A 23,692-nucleotide genomic window follows, 5' to 3' on the forward strand; every position below is an offset into this window, starting at 1 on the left:
ATCTAATGTTAATTTTAATCTTTTAAAAGACACCATGTTTAACCAGTTGCCAAAATAACTATTTTTGGAGTCTGATTTCTCTGCCACTCAAGCACATATTTTATTTAAATTCACCACCCTCCAAATATAAAACCCTGCAATTACATTGTATTGCACACATTGAAATAATATACGTATGATAATAAAGAAATGGAAATGCAGATATATAATACACCAATATGACTAATCAGTAAATTATACTAAAAACTACATGATCACCTTCAAGTGGACTTCTTTGTTGCATACAAAATTCTTGGCCTTATAACAGTCTTAAGAAAAGTCCACTCTGTAAACTGTATAAAATATGAAAAATAAAAAAAATTGTGTAGTTTTTACACACAATAACAAAATGTTTATCAGTTGCTTTAAAAAAAAACAACAGAAGGCAGTATTAAAGTAACTTGCACAACCAGAGTTGCTGTTAAGTGTGTACTTTTCCTATAAACCCATTTTTAATAGGTTTAGAACACGCCTGCAAAAATATCATATTTAAAATTTAGCACATAAAAGCTTGAAAATAATTGCTTAGTGAAGAGTTTCAGCAGGAGAAACAGAAAAAAATCTTTTGTTGGTGAAAATCGCTGTTTACTGGTTTCCTCTATTTTTGGTTGTTTCCTAATTTTTGTCAATGTAGTGCTCTATAAGGAACATTAGTTCAAAGGCAGGGAAAAGATCTGGATAGATGCCATATGTGTAACACATCCACTGTCATAGATAGCATCTGAGTGCAAATAATGATTATTGATCTTAATCTTGAAAGGAATCCTCCTGAGAGCTAGCACAGATTACCACTCAATAAGTAGAACCTAATGCAACATATATACCCTGATATAATTCCAGGAGAAAATAATCCTTCAGTGCTGAATTGGACATTTGTTAGCAAACAGCACATTAGATAGGCCATTCTGGAGTCTAGGATCCTATTTTTGTCAATATTATTTAAAATGTATACCTCTAAAAGGGGATTAAAGCTCATCCCGTGGTACAACTACAGGAAAGCCTGCTTTTATAATAGTTTTAAGCAATCCGCAAAGCAGTTGAGCTAATCCCCTATACAGTTCTTACCTCGTTTCCTGTTCCACTCATGTGCTTCTCCTAAGCAATTTGCATCATATTGATATTGTCCGTTTTTGTAAAAGTAATCATCAGTACTAAGAATAATTCCACTTGGGTTATCCTCAAGCAAAGTCCTGTGAAATATCACAAAGACAAAACAATACATTTTCCCAATTTTTGTCTCCTTTTATCAACAATATATGTGAACCAAATATTAACTCCTTTTGGATTTACATTAGATATACAACAGAGAATGGCTTAGTGATCTAAACCTCAGGTTCTAAAAACCAGTTTTCATTCCTAGCAAGTAGGGTTGCCTCAACCTTACTTTCTTCCACTGCAGAAAAATTAAGATTCATGGAGTCTACTGTGTACAGATTTTTTGAACAAGACCTTTCAAACTGAAGTTTTGTCTTCTCTTAATGGATATTAAAGATCCTCTAGCACTTTCTGTGAAAAAGAGAGTGTGCTTTAGGCACCTTCAAAATTTCTTTGTGCCATGTGCAGAGTGCTATACATGGTTTATCCACCTGTGGACACCCACAAACCTGGCGTACACCCTCCAAACCAGTAGTAGATGTGTCTCAGTGACAGGTTTACTGACTCCTGCACACACTTCTTGATTCATTCCCAGGGGCACAGGGAGCAAATGCATCTGAAGGAAGGTTCAGCCCCAGGAAGAGGGTAGGTGACAATACAACTGTCACCCTCTAATGGTGAGGTTATAGGCATTTGGTCTCTATGAAAGCAGCTGCTGAGAAACACCCTAGCTATGTGGCTCCTCCAGTTCCTTCTGCTGAGGAGCAGAGGGGAGGTTTTGGAGGGAAGAATAGGATGGGGTAGAGAAAGAAAAAGCCTCCATGTTGATCGTCCAATACTTCTGCAAACCCTAGGAACTCAGAGGTTTTGGAAGCAGAATGCCCCTATTCCTTCTAGGCAGCAGTGGAGGGGCGGAACCCCATGCCCTGCTGGAAGACTGAGCATGCAGCTCATGTATCCCAAGTATTCTGTGCACGAGACTATTGTGCTGGGGATGACAGGACCCTCAAATATTTTTAATGGAAGCGGACAGTTACAGTAATTGAAAGAAATTGATAATAGTTTGGAGTAAAAACATATCTAAGAAGAGTGTGAAAGACACTTCAAGAATTCATACTACAGAATAAGAGAAAAGAAATTAAAGACTAACTTGACAGAAAAAACGCAAGGGGAAAAATATAATTTCAAAAAATACCTAATAATAGAACCTAACAGAAAAATAAATATCTGTATATAATGATATGCTTCTGCATCAACAGTCCCACACAAAGTTTTATTTGCATAACTAGCAGTATGACACATCTACAGAAGTCTAAAATTGATTACTATATGTATATTAAAAGTCTAACTATCAAAAAGCTTTCTGGGAGTTCCCCAGAAAACAAAGGGCTGGATTCTCAAGTTCACTATGCACTACTCATTTGGTTTAAAGTGAACTTAAACAGGCCAGAGATTTCCGCAGAATTCTGCCAGGGGGAACGTCAACAATTATAAACCTGTCAGACCTGACATATTCCCAGCTAAACCCATCCTTGATGCCATGTGGAGGTTGGGGCATGTCAGAAGTGGCACAGGGACAGGAGGGGCAAGGTGGAGCTGAGCTGTATTAAACCTGATCCTCTGCTCGCATAAGCTCCATTATGGAGTTCGCACCAGTGACAGACATTAGAGTAGCCCCCAATTGTTCTAACCTCCACCAGCAACAGCTGGCCAAGGATCAGGGAGATGCAACTGGCCCAGCTCCCTGCAGTTACCAGTGTCCACTATGTCTGAGTGCAGCGTGGACATTATGATGAATTGGGGCTTAAATGAGGCCATTTGCAAACACCAGAAAACTATTTTTTGTTGTTGCTTTCTCTTGTTAATAAATCCTACAATAATACTGCTAAGTCAGTAGTCCCCAAACTTTTTTGTCTGTGCCACTCTGGGAGCCACGGTCGGGAGACAGCGCCAGGCCACAGTCAGAGCTGGGGGTCGTGGTCAGGAGTGGGACCAGCGCTGCAGCTGGGGCCTTAACTGGGAACAGGGCACAGGGCTCCGGTCGGGGCTGCGAGCCAGGGGCTGCAACTGAGAGCAGGTCCATAGCTGGGAGCTGCAGCCGATGACCAAGGCCAGACCTGTGGCTGGGGCCAGAGTGGAGCTAGGGGGCAGAGCGGGGATCGGTGGCGCTCCCTCCACACCCCCTGTGAGGGCTGGCCTGGGACCCACCAAGCCCCCACCAAACATTCCTCCACCCACCTCAGCTTGGGGACCACTGTGTTAAGTGATTTCTCTTATAAATACATAATATAAATGTTCTACCTTGCCAAAAAAGACTTTCCTGATCCTGGAACCCCTCTGAGAAGAACAAGTACTTGACCTACAAGATGTGTCTTTTTCCTCATCACTGGACAAACGGGTGGTTGGTGTACTTGAGAGAGGTTCATTTTTTGGATTCCATCTTGATTTCTCCATACCTTCGGAGAAGCGTTGCTATCCCAGACATGTGAAACCACTGGAGGAGGAAAAGGCATTCCTTTGCCATGCGTCCTGTAGTCTGCAAGAGGTCTCCATTGTCCCGGACTGATAGCTACTGGAGTTACAAAGCTGTGACTTCCACTTGATGGATAAAACACAGGAGCCACTGGATTCCAAGGAGGCTGTGGAGATTGCTGTGGTGGTGGAGAAAAATGTAAATTCCTTCTCTGCTGAACATCTACAAGCTGTGGCAATTTGAAACTGGATCCTTCAAGAGATTCAGACACTTCAGGGAGAGAAATGCTTTTTTGGCCACTACACACAGCCATTACACCTTCCTGTTGTTCAAGGTATTTTGAGCTGGAATTTCCACTAGCTGTTGTACCAGCTTCTACAAATCCCTGGAAAAAATGACTAGACGCATCAAACAAACTTCCATGGTCTGAAACAATATTCTGTGATTGATTACGATTTCTACAAGCCACTTCCAAGTTTGCTGGTTTAATGACTTCTGGAGCATTGTCAGTATCAATTTCTGGCAGACTAGAGCTTACTGATACTTGTGCAAAAATGTCCATGTCAACTAATGAACTATCCTTTGTCTGAATGCTAGATTTACTTACAGCTGGCTGAGAAGATTTGCGACCCTCTGAGATTAACATAGATGAGAAGTTTTCAAATTTCTCATTCTCTGTCTCTGCTTGCTGCAGAGAAAACAGGACATTAAACCCTAAACTGGATTTTTCACTCTCAGGAAATTCATTAATGCCATTAGAATTACTCTGGTCAGATGTCATAGGCTGCTTTCCTGTGATTTTGTCATTTGTGGAATCATACAATTTGTCTCTCAGACTGTATTTCTCAAAAGCAGTTTGTATCAAGGAATCTAGCTCTTCAGTCAGCTGAATATCAGGTGATGGGATCTTTACTGATTCTTCTTTAAAGTTCACAATATCTTCTTTTGCACAACTTTCGCCCACTATTTCATTTGAAACAGAGCTTTGCTGGTTAACGAGAGACAGAGATGATGCTATTGAATCAAAACCTGAGACTCTTGAAGATGCTACTCCCTTAGCAGCTGTGGAAAGTTCTAGCAGACAATCCATAGCATTTTCAACTGTTAAATAAGAAAAAGAAAATAAATCAAAGAAAATGATCATGGTAGGCAATCCAGCCTAATTTTAATCCAATTTAAATAACTTTTTACAATCTATAATTCAAGAAATATTATTTATAACAAACCCTGAATTTCAGAGATAGTAAACAGAAAATTTACCGATTCATTTGCTAACATATTTTCCTCCTACCTTTACAACAAATGTTGCTCACCTGGGACAAGACCCGACTGAATCTGCACACACTGCAATACACCACCATAATATGCAAAAAAGTAAATAAACTGTGAAGCTAAGTTTAACTCTGGGTACAAAGGAAAAGATTACACAGATTGATTAACTGGAATACTTGTTTCTAGTCTGTACTACACAGGAGAAATAGGGTTAAATAAATTGAAATAATCACTAAAAGGAGAATTGTAGCAGTACAAATTAAAAAAAGACAGGCACAGAAACCTTTCTTTGTTATAGTCAGGGCTAGTTAAAAGCATTAATGACAAAAAAAAGCGGGGGAGGGGGCACGGGAGTCTTCAGATGACTCAAATAAGCTGGAACTTACCAGTTTATTCCAAAGAACTATGTAGAAAGAAATTGCACACTAAAAAAAAAAAAAAAAAAAAAGGGGGGGGGGGGGAGGGTCCTAAAGTCCAGCTCTTTCAGCACAGCTAGGTAGATCTTCTCTTTAATTTAGAGAATCTGACTAGCCTTTCCTCCTTGTTTATTACACAACTATCACTCCATAAAAAAGTGATAGTGATAAGTTTCCCTTTTTGAATCTGTTCACAGGAGGAAGATAACAAAATATAGTCAAAAACCACCTCTCCATGCCAAAGATGACACAATGAATCTACTGAGAAGAGAAACAGACTTTTTCTTGTGAACAATCTTCTCTCCCCCTTCCATCTTATTTGCTCTCTCAGAGTACTTGGGCAGGCCTATCTGAAAAGCACATCCAGCCAAAATGTGTATAGAGAAACACAACAAGGAGTATATTGAAGGACAGGAAAGATACTGGAGTTGTTTTAAAAAAACCCACACATGCACACGTACTCTCACACACACGCACAAACAGAGCAAACTTAAAGACAAGCAAAGGGAAATCTTCAATACTTCAAATAATTGGTCTAAAATCCAGTTTCTTTGCTAACATATTGTTTATGAAGCATGCTTCCTTCAGTTAGTCACACAAGTGTCCTGCGGTGGGATGGGTGTTATTGGTTTTTATTTTTAAAGGATTATCTTTGTGGATAGATTCTTTTGAATAAAACATGCAACTGTTACATTTTACATATCTAACAAAATTATGGCAAATGACAATTCCCTTGGTGGGTATTCGTAGTAAAATCACAAGAAATTGATATGTAACATACACCCATACAGAATGTGGGACAGTCTTATGTAGTGGTTAAAGCTCAGAAATGTCAGTCAGGAAAGCAGTGTTCTCTTCCCAATCACTGTGTTGCTGTATGGCTTACAGCAAGCCACCTAACTTAATTAAGTAAAACATATTACTACTTACCAACATCACAAAAACGTTATGAATCTGAGAATCTGACATGGGAAGTAGGGGGACCAGATGTCCCAATTTTATAGGGACAATCCCGATATTCCAGGTGTTGTGTAATATATGCGCCTATTACCTACCCCCAATTGTCCTAATTTTTCACACTTGCTATCTGGTCACTAATGGGAAGTGCTATAAAATTCCTAAGTATTATGACTCATTGTAACGGGGTGTTTGCTACTCGCCACTCGGTGGAGTCTCCTTGTGGCTCATCTGGGGAATTAGCTCATCACCGTCCATGCCCCATCCGGCAGTTGCTCAGCCTATTGCCACAGTCACTCGCTCTGTGGCCCCTCTCTCACTGGTCAGGAGCTGCAGTTCATCTCCTTCATTGCTTAGCCCTCCGGGCAAGTCACAATTGTCCTCCCTTTCCAAGGTCTCACCAGTATCTCTCCACACAGTCTCAGGCAGTCTTCATAGCCATTGCACTGACTGTGCCACTCCCACAGTGGCTTGTAGGGGAATCCAGGCCCGCTCTCTGCACTGGATTCCAATCCAAGGACCCTTGAACCAGCAGTTCAGGTCTATTCTCTCAGCCCTTACTGCTCCTTCCCTGGAATGTTTCCTACACTCCTAATACAGGCTCCTACTCTGCTCCCTTGTCCTGCCTTTCCCCAGGACAGGGAATAGTTCCTGGGACATTTCTGCAAAAAATGGGAGGTGACATTCTGCCGTGGAAGCCTCCCGAAGTTCGTGGAGCTCCCCTCCCTCCAATCCCTCCGGTGGGAGCAAGTTTCCAAACCCGGGGAAATCTCTACCTATGAGCACGGGGTATGGGAGGTTTGGGACTACCCCTGCTTTCACCCCGGTGACATTTCCCTGAATTTCAATTTTCACTGGTATGATGGGGTAGTAAGTAACGGTACCATGGACACGGGTTACCCCCATATGCTTAGCTTGTATTAACTGGCTGCGCTTCACTAATTTACCCGATACTAGGGTGATAGCACTCCCCAAGTCTACGAGTGCCATGGTTTCTACCACATTCAACTTTACCTGCCTTGTATATTTATGTGGGGTGACTGCGACCCCTACAATATTGAGTAGGCTGCATGGGTCTGCCCCGTCCCACAGGTTACACTGCATGGACTCTACAACATTGGGGCATTGGGCCATTATGTGCCCCAACTCCCCGCACCCGTAACACTTATAATTGCTTCTAGTCACTCCCCTATCACGTGGGTTAGGGGGTTTAGTCCCAGGGTCCCCCCCGCCAGGCCTTTCCCTTCCTTCTGGGTTCCCGGCTGGTTTTCAGTCTTCCTCTTCTTCCACTTAGGACTCCCTGGGGGTTTGGCCGCCTGACCCTCCAGGGTTGGGGTCGAGTGTTTGCTTCATGAGGGGCCTTCCTTGGGTAGTTGGGTCAATTCCCTGGCTGTCATCCGTCTTTCCACCAATGTGATCATTTCGTCGTAGGTGGACGGATCATTCTGGCATACCCATCTGCGGAGATCTGGCAGCAGTCCCTGCATGTAATGGTCCATGACCAAAGTCTCCAAAATCTCCTCCAGGCTGCACGCTTCAGGCCATAACCACTTCCGAGGAAGGTGTATGAGATCGAATAGTTGGGACCTCAGAGGTTTGTTCTCCCTGTATTTCCACTCCTGGACCCTATGGGCCCATACCGCTGCCGTCACCCCTGATCGTATTAGGATCTCTGCCCTCAGCCGGAAATAGTCAGTGGCATCCTCGGTGGGCAGATCAAAGTAGGCCTTCTGGGCCTCTCCACACAAAAAAGGGGTGAGAATGCTGGCCCTCTGCTCCTGGGGCCACGCCTCACGCTAAGCAGTCCTTTCAAATGAGAGATATGCCTCTATGTCATACTCTGCCATCATCTTTGGCAGACAACCGGTGGCCCTCAGGGTTCGCGTCCTGTCAGACCCCCGGGCCTGGGTGGTGAGGATCTTCAGCTGGTCCACTATCTCCTGCAGGAGGACTTCATCTTGGGTCGCCTGGCCCATTAATAATTGGTTGGTTTCCTGCTGTAGCCTCATAGACTACTGTTGCGCCATCGCCTGAGCCTGGGTTGCCTCCTACTGAGCTGCTGTCGCTTACACCAGAGCTCTCACCACCTCCTCCACTGTGGTACAAACAAAAACCCAAAACCGAAAACCCCAGTGCACTCCTAGTACAGGCTCCTACTCTGCTCCCTTGTATCAGAGAGCATGATTGTAGGCTTCCTCACTGCAATCTGTGACCAGCTTCCTGGCTTTACAAAAGCCTCACCTGCTTCTGTCCAGGTAAGCTTCATCCCCAGTTAAACCTCATCACATCCTAGCTCCTCTTCAGGAGCAGCCAATGGCTAATTGGCCTCTTGCCTATATTAACCCCTCCAGGGCTAATGTGTGGTGAACACCCCCATCACACTCATGTATTCATTAAAAGTTAAATTCTGACCTCTTAAAATACTGCTGAAGTCCATGGGAGCTGCACTGCCTATCTGAGAACAGAATTTCCCTATGAAATCCAACTGTTAACATAATAAACATTTTATTTACCTTTAAAATCACATTCAGACAGCACCATATAAACTACACTAGGATCCAGGCCAGAAAACATTTCTGACATATTGTTGAAGAGCTCTTCCTTATTGACACTGTAAATTGCTCGTGACACCGACACATCTCCTGGAGGTGGTACCAGTCCTTCACCAGAAGCAGTCATTCTCTCTGAATCCATGATCTTCCTGGAGGGACTCACACCTGGATTTTTCCTTTTCTTTGGCATTCTGTTATTCAGAACAAGTTTCCGTTCTGTTTTATTTTGTCCACATGACGTTAATTTTGTCAAGTTCAGAAAAAAGAAGGCAAGATACCTTTCATATCTCCGATGGTCCCATTACCAATAGCAGACCTAGAAAGAAGAGAATGGAGAAATGCTTAAAAATAGGCAACTGAATTTCCACTGCATTAACTCTTAGCTATTTAAAGGTCTGAAAGCTTTTTATTTTATTTTTTTTGGGGGGGGGAGAGTGCTTTGCTTTTTTTTTCAGGGGATGAAAAGGAAGAACTTCTATTTTTATTTTTTTAAATTTTTATACTAGACATTCAGGTTCTGTTTATACAGAAGAACTAGTGAAATGATATTACAAGAGCCAAGAAAGTGAAAGTAAAGCAAGTGAAAGGGGAAGGACTATTTAATCAGTTTTAAACCCTTTTTTTGTTAACACATTAAATTTCTATGACCAATCATTTTTTGGGGGAAATGTAGCCTTTGTTAAAGATGTAGCACCCTCACTCCCACTATTAAGGTGTTAGAGATCACAATAAACATCTCCAAGATCTTCCAGAGGTCTTCCAGTAAAATCAGGAAAGACTAAACTTAACATTCCTGATATTTCTAAAGATAAAAAAAAAGGCAGAAAGAAGTCTTGTAAAAAGCCTTTCAGGTGCTTATACAGCATGAAGTGAAAAAGCGCAGAAGCCCTTTTTTAAAAAAAAAATTCTTTGCCTTTCAGCTAACAAAATGAAATAGCACTTTGGGTACACACTAATTATTACAACAAGCCAACATGGAAAGCAATTAGTTTTCTATATCTATAGCCAGTATATGTATACAGTGAGGCTGCTTTTTCTTTATAATGCAGAACTTCAAAGTTTTGTTGTTGTGTGTTCAAACTGATAGCAGCAGAAAACACTATAAATTCAGTTTAACGACTTTACAAAGAACTATGTACAGGCAGTTACTAAATTTTCTATTTGATATGGTTTAGTTAACCTGATAATTAGATTAATTTTATATTAACCCACTTTATTCTAATCTGACTTGTTTACACTTTTGCTTATTTATTTAGTTTAGTTAATAAAACTGGAAACATATGTGGTTTACATATTTTTCCCTAGATGTCAGGGTTATGGGCCTGAGAAACCCTGAGGGAGATGGAAGAGGTAACTCTGTGAACGATCTAACAGTCACCTTCAGAAGTATCTTACAGTTCTCCTATAGCTGGTGTCCAAACCAGAACACACTTAGCTTTCGAAGGAAAATTCACTTATGTATTAAGTATTTCTTCCAATATGCATAATAATTTTGTAATAAATGGGAGCTATATTTTCAAATGCTTTCATATCTTCCATGTTGGCTACAACATTGAATCAGAATGTAGTATCACCAATGAAAAATAAACATTTGAAAGTAAACCACAGTAACTCCTCCCTTAACGTTGTAGTTATGTTCCTGAAAATGCTACTTTAAGCAAAACGATGTTAAGCAAATCCAATTTCCCCATAAGAATGAATGTAAATAGGGGGGAAGAGGGTTAGGTTCCAGGAGAATTCTTTTTGCCAGACAAAAGACTATATATTATATATATACACACACAAATACACAGTATAAGTTTTTAACAATTTAATATTATGCAAAGCAATGACGATTGTTAAGCTTGATTGAGGTGGTGAAGTCAGAGGGTGGAAGAGGGTGGGATATTTTCCCAGGGAATGCCTTACTGCTAAATGATGAACTAGCAATTGGCTGAGCCCTCAAGGGTTAACTCATTGTTAATGTAGCCTCACACTCTACAAGGCAGCATGAATGGAGGGAGGAGAGGACAGCATGGCAGAGAGAGACAGAGACATATACCGTGTGTGAGTGTGTGCGTGTGAGAGAGAGAGAGAGAGCGACACGTGCATTGCCCCTTTAAGTACACTCACCCCACCCTAATCTTTTTAAGTAGATCAGCAAGTTGAGACAGCAGCTGCTGCAAGCAAGCTCCCTACGTCCTGAGCCCTGTTGTGTCGTTCTTCCCCCCTTGCCCCCAGCCCTGGCTCTGTGGAGAAGTGGGGGGCAGGGCCAGCTCTAGGATTTTTGCTGCCCCAAGCAAAAAAAAATTTTGGCTGCCCTCGCTTTTTTTTCATGCCCCCCCCCACCCCTGCCCCAACTCCACCCTTTTCCAACCCCTTCCTCAAATCCCTGGCCCCGCCTCCTCCCCTGGGCATGCTGCATTTCCCCCGTCCCCATTGCTTCCTGCGGCTCCCTCCCCAACCCCTCACCCTAGCTCACCTCCGCTCCGCCTGCTCCCCTGAACATGCCGCCGCTCCGCTTCTCCCCCCTCCCTCTCAGGTGAGGGAGAGGCAATGCGTTCAGAGGAGCAGGCGTAGCAGAGGTGAGCGAGGGTGTGGGGGAGCGCAGGAAGTACTGGGGGGGGGGTAGAGGAACCACTCCCCGCCCCAGCTCGCCTCCGCACCACCACCTCCCACGAGTGCACTGCTGCTCGGCTTCTCCTCCCTCCCTCCCAGGCTTGCTGCACGAACAGGCTGGGAGGGAGAAGAGAGAAGCAGAGCACTAGCGGTGCGCTCAGGGGAGCAGGCGGAGGCGAGCTGGCGAGGCGGGGGCACATTTCTAGGGGCAGCATGGCCGGTGCCGGAATGCCACCCCTAGAAATGTGCCGCCCCAAGCACCTACTTGTTTTGCTGGTGCCTAGAGCCGGACCTGGAGGGGGGGACGGGACCCCTGACTTTAGCCCCTCCCCCCCATTCCCTGCCCTCCTTGCACACCAAGCAGGAGGCTCCCAGGAGCAACTCCAAGGCAGAGGGCAGGAGCAGCACATGGCGTGTGGGGAGGGACAGTTAAACTGCCTGGCAACTGATAGCCTGCTGGGCAGCTGCCGCACAGGGAACTTAGGGTAGCAGGTGGGGGGCTGCCGGTCCACCCTGGTTCCAAGCCCCCACCAGCTAGCTCCAACGGGCTGCTCTTCCTGCAAGCAGTGGACAAAGCAGGCGGCTTCCAAACAACGTTATAAGGGAGAATTGTGCAACTTTAAATGAGCATGTTCCCTAATTGATCAGCAACGAAACAACATTAACCAGGACAACTTTAAGTGAGGAGTTACTGTACTTCTACTTAGGAAAGAAAGTTTTGAAATGAGCTAAGCTGATGATATCAATCATATACATACAACCCACCCACCCTCCCATCAACATTAGAGGCAATATTTTAAAAATATATCCAGAATTACTCATTAATGATACTCAGAAGTCTATGCAAAACATACAACTGCCTAGCATCAAATTCCTACAGGTTCTTCACAAATACTTTAAAAGTGGCATCTCTAATGTCTAATCATTCTGAGTTTAGTTGTGTGTGATAAGGAAAACCCTGCCCTGGTGGTGGGGTGCAGTCAGAGCCATCCCTAGATATTGTGGAGTCCTGCGCAGCCCTCCCCCCCGCCCCCACAGAAGGGGGGGCTGGCCCCTGGCATCCAGGGAGAGTGCATTCTGTACATCCATCCTTAGGATGGTGGAGTGTGCTTCCCTCTGTACCTGGCCAGCGCTGCTGACCAGCTGTGGAGGAGAAGTACTGCCTGTCAGAAACTCCTCTCTGCCCCTTTTGGTGTGATTTCAACCTCTGCACAGAAGGCAGTCCCTGTACACAGGAGAGCTCAGACACTGTAACTGTATCTGGAGAGAAGGTGATTTCTCTTTTCCACTCCACCAAGTGCCCTTGCAAGATCCAGTCACTAACAGGTCCTATATTTAAGAAGATGTGCTTAAAAGTATTTTATTTATGTTGAATACTGTGGTAATTTAAACAGGTGAAGTCAGCCTAGGCAAATATTAATGTGTGTATCAATCACCAAAACAAGAGGTAACTGAAAAAGCAGAGTTGCACACAAAAGTTGGCATATCATTTGAAAATGGAGTATTTAAAGAAGAAACAACAAATTTAGGCCCTGATACCACAGAGCCAGGAACAGAATTAATGAAACAATGCATAAATTCAGCTTAAACGCAGTTCCAGCTTTAGAAAAGCGTGCACTCTTAGCGTGGTGCATTGTGCTTAGAACATGGTTTCTAGTAGCACAAATTGAGCATATTATCTGCTGCATTTTTATGCCACCCTCTGCTTATACTAACCCAGTTTGGAACTCTGAAACACACCTCTGCTTTTTCTTGCAGTTCATATTTTGTTATATCCAGTAGCTCTTTTACAGTCTAAGAATAACCCCAAAAGCTGCAAGTTGCAAATAGCGGTAGGGTTGGCATCTCTAGTCCGCTAAGAGTGCTGTGTGCTGCTTGAACAGCCAGGAATAGCTATTGGAGAATTTCCCTTCTGTAGGAGATTCTCTGTCAATGGAAACTCCTCTTGTGCCAGCTGCTCCTCCTCCACCAGTGTAAGAGAAAGGAGGAGTGTTCTGGTGGAGAGACATGATGGATCACAGCTCCCCTATGACTCATCTTCAACTGGGGTAAGGTCTCAGCGTGGTAGCCGTGTTAGTCTGTATCAGCAAAAAAAACGAGGAGTACTTGTGGCACCTTAGAGGCTAAGGCCTCGTCTACACTATGAGTTTAAGTTGGATTTAGCAGCATTAAATTGAATTAACCCTGCACCCGTCCACACAACAAAGCCATTTTTTTCGACATAAAGGGCTCTTAAAACCGATTTCTGTACTCCTCCCCAACGAGGGGATTAGTGCTGAAATCGATATCACGTTTCAAATTAGGGTTAGTGTGGACGCAATTCGAAGGTATTGGCCTCCGGGAGCTATCCCACAGGGCACCATTATGACCGCTCTGGACAGCACTCTGAACTCGGATGCACTGGCCAGGTGTACAGGAAAAGCCCTGGGAACTTTTGAATCTCATTTCCTGTTTGGCCAGGCGAGCTCATCAGCACAGGTGACCATGCAGTCCAAAATCGAAAAAGAACTCCAGCATGGACCAAACGGGAGGTACTGGATCTGATTGCTGTGTGGGGAGAGGAATCCGTGCTATCAGAACTACGTTCCAAAACACGAAATGCCAAAACATTTCAAAAAATCTCCGAGGCCATGAGGGACAGACACTACAGCAGGGACGCAACACAGTGCCGCGTGAAACTTAAGGAGCTCAGACAAGTGTACCAGAAAACCAAAGAATCAAACGGACGCTCCGGGACAGAGCCCCAGACATGCCACTCTACGCTGAGCTGCATGCAATTCTGGCGGGGGAGGCGCCACCACTAACCCACCCCTGTCTGTGGACTCCGATGATGGGGTACTCTCCACCATGCCTGAGGATTTTGCGGATGGGGAAGATGAGGAGGAGGAGGATGAGCTTGAGGAGAGCACACAGCACACCGTTCTCCCCTACAGCCAGGATCTTTTTATCACCCTGATTGAAATACCCTCCCAGCTCAACGAAGTTGGAGAAGGGACCTCTGGTGAGTGTACCTTTTTAAATATAATACATGTTATAAAAGCAAGCATTTTTTAATGATTAAGTAGCCCTGAGGACTTGGGATGCATTCGTGGCCAGTACAGCTACTGGAAAAGTCTGTTAACGTGTCTGGGGATGGAGCGGAAATCCTCCAGGGACATCTCCATGAAGCTCTCCTGGAGGTACGCTAAAAGCCTTTGCAGAACGTTTCTGGGGAGAGCAGGCTTATTCATGGTAGGACACTTTACCACGCCATGCTCGTAGCAAGTAATATGGTATCATTGCATGACAAAGCTTGGCAGCTTTGGTCTCAGTGTTTGCTGGCAATCAAGCAACATCCGTTCTTTATCTCTGTGTTTTCCTCAGGAGAGTGATATTGTTCATGGTAACCTGGTTGAAATAAGGGAATTTAATTAAAGGGACATTCAGATGTGGCCGTTCCTACTGGGCTGTCTGCCTGTGTCTGAAAAGAAATCCTCCCCGCAGTTAGCCACGCGGTGGGGGGGGGGAAAAGGGGGACATTGGCACTGAGCTGTTCGCCTTTGGCTAGCAGGGATCTTCCCTGATACCAGCCACGCGGTGGGGGGAGGGGTAAAGCAATCATCCCAGAGAACTGGATGGGGGGGTTAGTTTGGTTTCTGCTGCTGCATGTTAATAGGAAAACTGCAGCACTAAATGGCCAACTCAACGTGCTTTGCTTGGTATGGGAGAGGAGGGCACTTCTGTTATGAAGGTTGCAGAAGCCGAAAGACAATGGCTTACCATGGCAGCCTACAAGCCGAATTCTGATGCCTGGCACTGGATGTGTGATCTCTAACACCAAGCCGCAGGCACTCAATGTAAGATGCAAAATGTGACCTTGTACTAAAATCACATGTGCTATGTAATGTGAATAATGTTGTTCACCGTGAAAGAGTATAGCCATTGTTCTGTAAAATGTATCTTTTTAAGTACCTCACTCCCTTTTTTTCTTCCAGGAGCTGCAAATGTTTCAAGCCTCCCTCCTCCGTCCCAAAGGCTGTCTCAGATAAGGCAGCAAAAAAAACGCACGTGCGATGACATGTTCTCTGAGCTCATGCAGTCGTCCGGCACTGACAGAGCTGTGTGGAGGGACACAATAGCAGAGTACAGGAAAGTGGCCAATGAACGTGAGGAGAGGTGGCGGCAGGAAGATCAGAGGAGGCATGAGGCAACGCTGGGGCTACTGCAGGATCAAACGGACATGCTCCGGCGTCTGGTGGATGTTCATGAATGGCAGCAGGATCACAGACTGCTGCTGTAGCCCCTGTTTAACCGCCCTCCCTCCTCCCCAAGTTATAGCCTCCTCACCCAGATGCCCAAGAACACGGGGGCGGGGAGGCTCCGGGCACCCAACCACTCCACCCCAGTGGACAGCCCAAGCAACAGAAGGCTGTCATTCAACAAGTTTTAAAGTGGCCTTTTCCTTCCCTCCTACCCTCCTCCAACTCCCCACCCAGGCTACCTTGTGAGTTATCTCCCTATTTTTATAATCAATTAATAAAGAATACATGTTTTTTAAATGATAGTGACTTTATTTCCTTTGCAAGCAAGCTGTGATCGAAGGGGGGAGGGCGGGTGGTTTACAGGGAATTTAAAGGCAACCAAGGGGGCGGATTTTCATCAAGGAGGAAGGGGGAGGAACAAACGGAAGTGTCACACAGTACCCTGGCCAGTCATGAAACTGTTTTTCAAAGCTTCTCTGATGCACAGCGCTTCCTGCAGTGCTCTTCTAACCGCCCTGGTGTCTGGCTGCACGTATTCAGCGGCCAGGCAATTTGCATCAACCTTCCACCCCGACATAAATGTCTCCCCCTTACTCTCACAGAGATTGTGGAGTACACAGCAAGCAGCAATAACAATGGGAATATTGGTTTCGCTGAGGTCTGAGCGAGTCAACAAACTGCGCCAGCAACCCTTTCAACGTCCAAATGCACACTCTACCACCATTCTGCACTTGCTCAGCCTATAGTTGAACAGCTTCTTAGTACTTTCCAGGGTGCCTGTGTACGGCTTCATGAGCCAGGGCATTAAGGGGTAGGCTGGGTCCTCAAGGGTAACTATAGGCATTTCAACATCCCCAACAGTTATTTTCTGGTCTGGGAAGTAAATCCCTTCCTGCAGCCGTTTAAACAGACCAGAATTCCTGAAGACGCGAGCGTCATGAACCTTTCCCGGCTGTCCCACGTTGATGTTGGTGAAACGTTCCTTGTGATCCACCAGTGCTTGCAGCACTATTGAAAAGTACCCCTTGCCGTTTATGTACTGGCTTCCCTGGTGGTCCGGTCCCAAGATAAGGATATGAGTTCTGTCTATAGCCCTACCACAGTTAGGGAATCCCATTGCAGCAAAGGCATCTAGTATGACTTGTATATTTCCCAGAGTCACTACCTTTGATAGCAGCGGCTCAATGATTGTGTTGACTACTTGCATCACAGCAACCCCCACAGTGGATTTGCCCACTCCAACTTGATTACTGACTGACCAGTAGCTGTCTGGCCTTGCAAGCTTCCACAGGGCTATTGCCACTTGCTTGTGAACTGTGAGGGCTGCTCTCATTTTGGTATTCTTGCGCTTCAGGGCAGGGGAAAGCAAGTCACAAAGTTCCATGAAAGTGCCCTTATACATGCGAAAGTTTCACAGCCACTGGGAATCATCCCAAACCTGCAACACTATGCGGTCTCACCATTCTGTGCTTGTTTCCCGGGCCCAGAATCAGCGTTCCATGGCATGAGCCTGCCCCAGTAACACCATGATCTCCAAATTGCTGGGGACCACAGTTTTAGAGAAATCTGTGTTCATGTCCCCATCACCATGCTTCCGTCGCCTCCTCGCCTGGTTTTTCAGGTGCTTGCTCTGCATAAACTGCACGATAATGCGCGAGGTGTTTACAATGGTCATAACTGCTGCGGTGAACTGAATGGGCTCCATGCTTGCTGTGCTATGGCATCTGCTCAGGCAATCCAGGCAAAAGGGCGCAAAATGATTGTCTGCTGTTGCTTTCATGGAGGGAGGGAGGGTTGACTGATGACATTTATCCATAACCACCCGTGACAAATTTTTGGCCCAATCAGGTATTGGGAGCTCAGCCCAGAATTCCAGTAGGCAGCGGGGACTGCAGGAACTGTGGGATAACTACCCACAGTGCACCACTCGGAATGTCGATGCTTGCCATGGTACTGTGGACGCCGAATTAATGTGCTTAGTGTGGACGCATGCACTCGACTTTATATAATCTGTTCCCAAAAATTGACTTCTGTAAAATCAGAGTACTTTCATAGTGTAGACATGGCCTAACAAATTTATTTGGGCATAAGCTTTCGTAGGACTTTACATCAGCCCTGCTGTTCTAACTTGCTTTGGAGTGGGAAGTAGCAGAAGATCACAGAGCTGCAACCGGCTCCCAGCAGCTGCCTCTCTTTACTCTCATCCACACTGGAGAATCCAGGCTAAGGATAACTGCTTAAGTATAAGGTGCACTATAAGGTGGGTAGAAAGCTGGCTAAATTGTCGGGCTCAACGGCTAGTGATCAATGGCTCCATGTCTAGTTGGCAGCCGGTATCAAGTGGAGTGCCCCAAGGGTCGGTCCTGGGGCCGGTTTTATTCAATATCTTCATAAATGATCTGGAGGATGGTGTGGATTGCACTCTCAGCAAATTTGCGGATGATACTAAACTGGGAGGAGTGGTAGATACGCTGGAGGGGAGGGATAGGATACAGAAGGACCTAGACCAATTGGAAGATTGGGCCAAAAGGAATCTGATGAGGTTCAATAAGGATAAGTGCAGGGTCCTGCACTTAGGACGGAAGAACCCAATGCACAGCTACAGACTAGGGACCGAATGGCTAGGCAGCAGTTCTGCGGAAAAGGACCTAGGGGTGACAGTGGACGAGAAGCTGGATATGAGTCAGCAGTGTGCCCTTGTAGCCAAGAAGGCCAATGGCATTTTGGGATGTATAAGTAGGGGCATAGCGAGCAGATCGAGGGACGTGATCGTTCCCCTCTATTCGACATTGGTGAGGCCTCATCTGGAGTACTGTGTCCAGTTTTGGGCCCCACACTTCAAGAAGGATGTGGATAAATTGGAGAGAGTCCAGCGAAGGGCAACAAAAATGATTAGGGGACTGGAACACATGACTTATGAGGAGAGGCTGAGGGAACTGGGATTATTTAGTCTGCAGAAGAGAAGAATGAGGGGGGATTTGATAGCTGCTTTCAACTACCTGAAAGGGGGTTCCAAAGAGGATGGCTCTAGACTGTTCTCAATGGTAGCAGATGACAGAACGAGGAGTAATGGTCTCAAGTTGCAGTGGGGGAGGTTTAGATTGGATATTAGGAAAAACTTTTTCACTAAGAGGGTGGTGAAACACTGGAATGCGTTACCTAGGGAGGTGGTAGAATCTCCTTCCTTAGAGGTTTTTAAGGTCAGGCTTGACAAAGCCCTGGCTGGGATGATTTAACTGGGAATTGGTCCTGCTTTGAGCAGGGGGTTGGACTAGATGACCTTCTGGGGTCCCTTCCAACCCTGATATTCTATGATTCTATGATTCTAAGTACTGTGATTTGAAAAACCATCTTGGTTTGCAGAAAATGCCATTTCTTAATAAGCTGATTTGATGAATAGAAGAGTTATTAAGAAAGCAATTTTCAGAAAAGTGGACTCTGCACATCCACTCTCTTGTGTACTTGAATCATCTTGTGGATGAATATTTAATTCCAAGAAATGTGTGTCCTTGAAGCAGTTATCAGGGAAGAGATATGTGTGAAAACAGTGAAGCTGAGACTGTGCCAGAGGCGCACAGTTCTTTATCAATGCTGAAATGAAACAGCTGCTTACTCTAAGTGGATATGTGTACAACAGAGTTGTAGAATTACACCATGAACTATGGAGCATATTACAGCCTCTGGCTAACTAATTAGAAATCCATTTCCGCATGTTCAGCATAGCTCTAGCCTTCACTACATTTACATCAGCATGCTGTTACTGCTCCATCTTAATCTAGGTGAAAGAACTCCCATCCAAAGTTCAGTACAGGGCTCTAAATACAAATTGATTCATGTTATGTTACCTGGAACCTACAATTGAGGCTGTCCTTCAGGTCTGTATATTGAAGTGCAATTGGAAATTATGTTCTTTGTCCACTACATGACACTGGCAGACCAGGGTCCACCTCATGCCAATGTCCTCCCCCATGCCTCAACTGAATACTGATAAATACACAGCTGATCAGTTTGGCTCACCTCTATGTTAATATTGTTAAAATAGGTATTAGAATGATAAGAATGTGGTTAGTATTAGACTTTACTGAATGCTTGTGAGTTGCTGCATGCATTAATCTCAGGGCTTGGCTACACTTGCGAGTTACAGCGCAATAAAAGAGCCTCAGGCGCACTAGCTCACTACCCATCCACACTGACAAGGCATGTAAAGTGCTCTGACTCCACGGCTACAGCACTGCTGCTACTCCACCTTGGAGAGTGGAATAACGTTTGCTGCACCCCCGCTGGAGCACCGCGGCGTCAGTGTGAACGAGGTGTTGCATTACTGCGTTCTGATCAGCCTCCGGAAATCTCCCATAATCCCCTTAAGTCAAGTGACCACTCTTGTCATTGTTTTTGAATCACTGCAGGAATGCGGATATGCCCTTTGAAAGCTCCATTTCTGACAGCCCGCTGCTTATCTGCTCCGAGACAAAGCAACCATTAGTGTGGAATGCTGTGGGGGGGGGGAAGGGGGAGGTCAGCTGTTGTCTGAACTTACAAGACAGCATGCTGACATGCTCTCCCCCCACATACACACAACACACTCCCTGTCACACTCCACCCCACCCCACCCCCATTTGAAAAGCACGTTGCAGTCACTTGCATGCTGGGATAGCTGCCCATAATGCACCACTCCCAATGCTGCTGCAAGTGCAGCAAATGTGGCCATGCCAGTGCGCTTGAAGCTGTCAGTGTGGACAGACTGCAGCGCTTTCCCTACTGGGCTCTCCGAAGACTGGTTTAACTCAAACATCTGCAAGTGTAGCCATGCCCTCACTTATAATATTTGTATCCTTTATTGTAAAGTAGTATTTGAGTGTTTGCACTGTAAGCCTCTGCAACTGTGTAAATCACCAGACAGGAGAGAGACATGAACTCACGTGAAATGCTGATCTCTAACAGAAGGTGTTCCTGCCTGACAAGGAAGGCTCATCAACACCAGATGGACTAGCATGGAACATTAAAGAGGACAAAAGACTTATTATTTACTCTCCCTCCTCCATGAAGATGGGTCTTGTAAGTGAATTCATAGAATCACAGAATATCAGGGTTGGAAGGGACCTCAGGAGGTCATTTAGTCCAACCCCCTGCTCAAAGCAGGACTGATCCCCAATTTTTGCCCTAGATCCCTAAATGGCCCCCTCAAGGATTGAACTCACAACCTTGGGTTTAGCAGGCCAGTGCTCAAACCACTGAGCTATCCCTCCACCCATCAGCTGAGTTTGCAGCTCTAAGCAGAAGAGGGGAAGAGAATAAATATCCCTAACAAGAACGAACTGCATCTCTGTGCTGCTTGGAGTGAGGGGGGAAGGAGGGTAAAGTTTTCTAAGGGCTTGGCTACACTTACATTTTATAGCGCTCTAACGTGCTGGCTCAGGGGTGTGAAAAATCACCCCCGTGAGCGCAACAAGTCAGAGCGCTTTAAAGCGCTAGCATAAACAGGCTCCGAGCACTGGGAGCCGCGCACTCAGTGCTCAGAGCTAATCCCCTCGTGGAGGTGGATTACCAGGAGTGCTGGGAGGGCTCTCTCCCAGCGCTCACGCGCGACCACACTCGCACTTCAAAGCGCTGCCACAGGAGCATGCCCGCGACAGCGCTTTGAAGTTTCCAGTGTAGCCATGCCCTTAGCATAAGCAAGCGATACCTAGCTGTTTAGCCTGGGTTAGCCCTAAAGGACATAGAGAGCTTGCTTATTACAGAACTTTCTATTACCTTTTTATCCTTAAGATTGTAACTCATTTGTGTATATATGTTTACCTGCTTTAACTTTACAAATAACTCATTTCCCTTCTCAATAAATCTTTAGATAGTTTATTATAGGATTGGCTACAAGCATTGCCTTTGGTGTGAGATCTAAAGTGCAACTGACCTGGGGTAGGTAACTGGTCCTGAGAGTAATCTGAATATTGCTGTGATCCTTGGTGTAAGGGACCATCTATCATAAAGGTAGACTTAACTGTGTGGGAAAACAGATCAGAATACCCCAGGGAACTGTCTGTGACTCCATATTAAGTCTATTATAGTACCTGAGGAGATTTCACTTGACTTCGAAGTATAGAAATCACAGCCAATTTGGGCTTGTGCCCTGGTTCCTAACAGTCTGCCCTAAGTTTGGTACTCATGTTCATGAGCCACTGCAAGACAGCGTGACACATTAATTCATCAAAAAGAGATTTAAATTATTCAGCAAATGAATATCTGGTGAATGTTTCTTTACAAAGGTTCAAGACGTGCACCTGAAAGTGAGTAACCCCTTTGTCCTATCAGTAGTATGCATTTGCCTCTTAATTTTAGACTCATGATTTATGCAGAATATAAATGATTTTGTGTTTAATAACAAAAGTGTAGTATGCTATAGACATGTGCAGGGCTCATATTTTCTGAGTATGTGTTTGATACTTGGCAATAGCCTTCACTCTGATATTTCTAGAAATTTCTACAGGAGACATCTGTCCCAAGAATTATACTGAAAAATTGGTAGTATTTTGTGAGTGGATAAAGGTATGGGTATCAAAATATCTGCCTTACTCAGGGTATTGGTGGGCACCCTGGAGATAGAAGGTACTTGAATTTTTCCCAAGTTTGATGAATGACGTCTTTTTCTAATTTCTTGATGGACTGAACATAAGTATCTGCCATCTGTCAAGAAACTGGAGAATGAGAAACAGGACACAGAGTCAATCCAGCTTCCTAACTTACCACATGTAGATGTAACACAATTTGCTGAGACCTTGACTGATGTTCAAGTTAGGATGCAGCCAAAACCTCTCCCTTTCACAGACATCCCCCATACCCTGCAACTTACTAAATTGTTTCGTGCTAGCTACAATGTGTTATATAAATTACTCCCCAGAGACACTGGAATCTTTCAAATTTAGATCAAAATGATTCAAGACTGCAATGAAATTGATCAAAAAATCCACAGTTATCCAAACAACAGATGAAAGGACTTTAATTTGGTGAAAGACATTGAAGACAATTTTTTAATTTAATGCCAGCCCTAAAAAAAGGGACAGTTAAATTTTCAGTTGTGGGAAATTGGTTGGGGGTGTGTGTGTGTGTGTGTGTGAATAATTATTTAATGACAACAGATGTGGAGATTACAAAAGTTAAAGCTTTATAGCCATTAAAACACAAATTGTCAATATCATATGTTAAAATATACGAAGTAAATTGCCTTAAATCAAACTCTAATAAGTTCTCAAGAAGTTTCTTATTTTGCCAGTCTGTAAATTTCAACTATCATTGGTAGAAATATTTTTTCAAAGATTTGTGAGTGTACGGTGAAATCAGCATGTATCAATAAAATCTAATCCTTCCAAGCTTAACTATGAATCACAATGATAACTGGCATATTTATATTCCGGCCAAACTGATTTGATACATGGAGGGTCAAAACCTTCTAAGAATAAAGCTAATCGAGACTGATGCCAATTAAGGCCATCTACCCAAATTATTGGTGGTTAGGGAATAGCCTGTTTCTCTCCCTCCATTCTCACCACAAAATGAAATTAACATGACCTCTCAGGATTAAACATACAACTCCTAACTCATTATATTTATGAATGTGAGTTTTTAGACAGCACAGCTGTTTAGGAACTGCTGTATAGGTGCCATTCTCAAATAAATGTTATGGTTCTATGCACCCCACCCACTCCCTGCCATCAGCTGGGATTTCCTTGATCATAGATTTTGACATTGCACGCTACTGGACTCCTACCTCAGTGGCCAGCTGGGAAAATGGAGGAAGTACAGACCTCTTTGTCAGACATGGAAGTAACACATGGCCAGAGGTGAGCAGCCATTGCAGGCAAGCAAACCAAAAAAGCAAAGGTCAAGAAGCCATTAGCCAAAAGCTAAGGCTTCTTCTTTCCTTCACTTTTTTAGGATGGTGGCTTACCTGATTCCTCCTCCTTTAAAATTCTTAGATGAATTCAGAATGAGATACTCCTCAAATCTAATCTTACCCCTTTGGGTGATGTCAGGGGTCACACTTAAGTAAACAAAACA

At 44.6% G+C, this 23,692-nt stretch overlaps 1 protein-coding gene across 6 annotated transcripts in view; it reads right to left on the minus strand.

Moving 5' to 3' along the window:
• Nucleotides 1–23,692, minus strand: part of N4BP2 (NEDD4 binding protein 2) — a 119,936-nt gene that overhangs the window by 36,320 nt on the left and 59,924 nt on the right. For 4 of the 6 annotated variants that reach the window (XM_084627250.1, XM_084627252.1, XM_084627251.1 and 1 more), the window contains 3 exons: nt 8,766–9,120; nt 3,436–4,708; nt 1,105–1,229 (listed from right to left, as the gene is read on the minus strand). In XM_084627250.1, coding sequence (XP_084483376.1) covers nt 1,105–1,229; nt 3,436–4,708; nt 8,766–8,994 — 1,627 coding nt within the window. In that variant the 5' untranslated portion in view covers nt 8,995–9,120. The remainder of the gene's footprint in view (nt 1–1,104; nt 1,230–3,435; nt 4,709–8,765; nt 9,121–23,692) is intronic. The other 2 variants (XM_084627254.1, XM_084627253.1) reach the window with 1 other exon arrangement.

The sequence above is a fragment of the Lepidochelys olivacea genome, assembly GCF_965140295.1.
Source record: "Lepidochelys olivacea isolate rLepOli2 genome assembly, chromosome: 4".
Classification (NCBI taxonomy): Eukaryota; Metazoa; Chordata; order Testudines; family Cheloniidae; genus Lepidochelys; species Lepidochelys olivacea.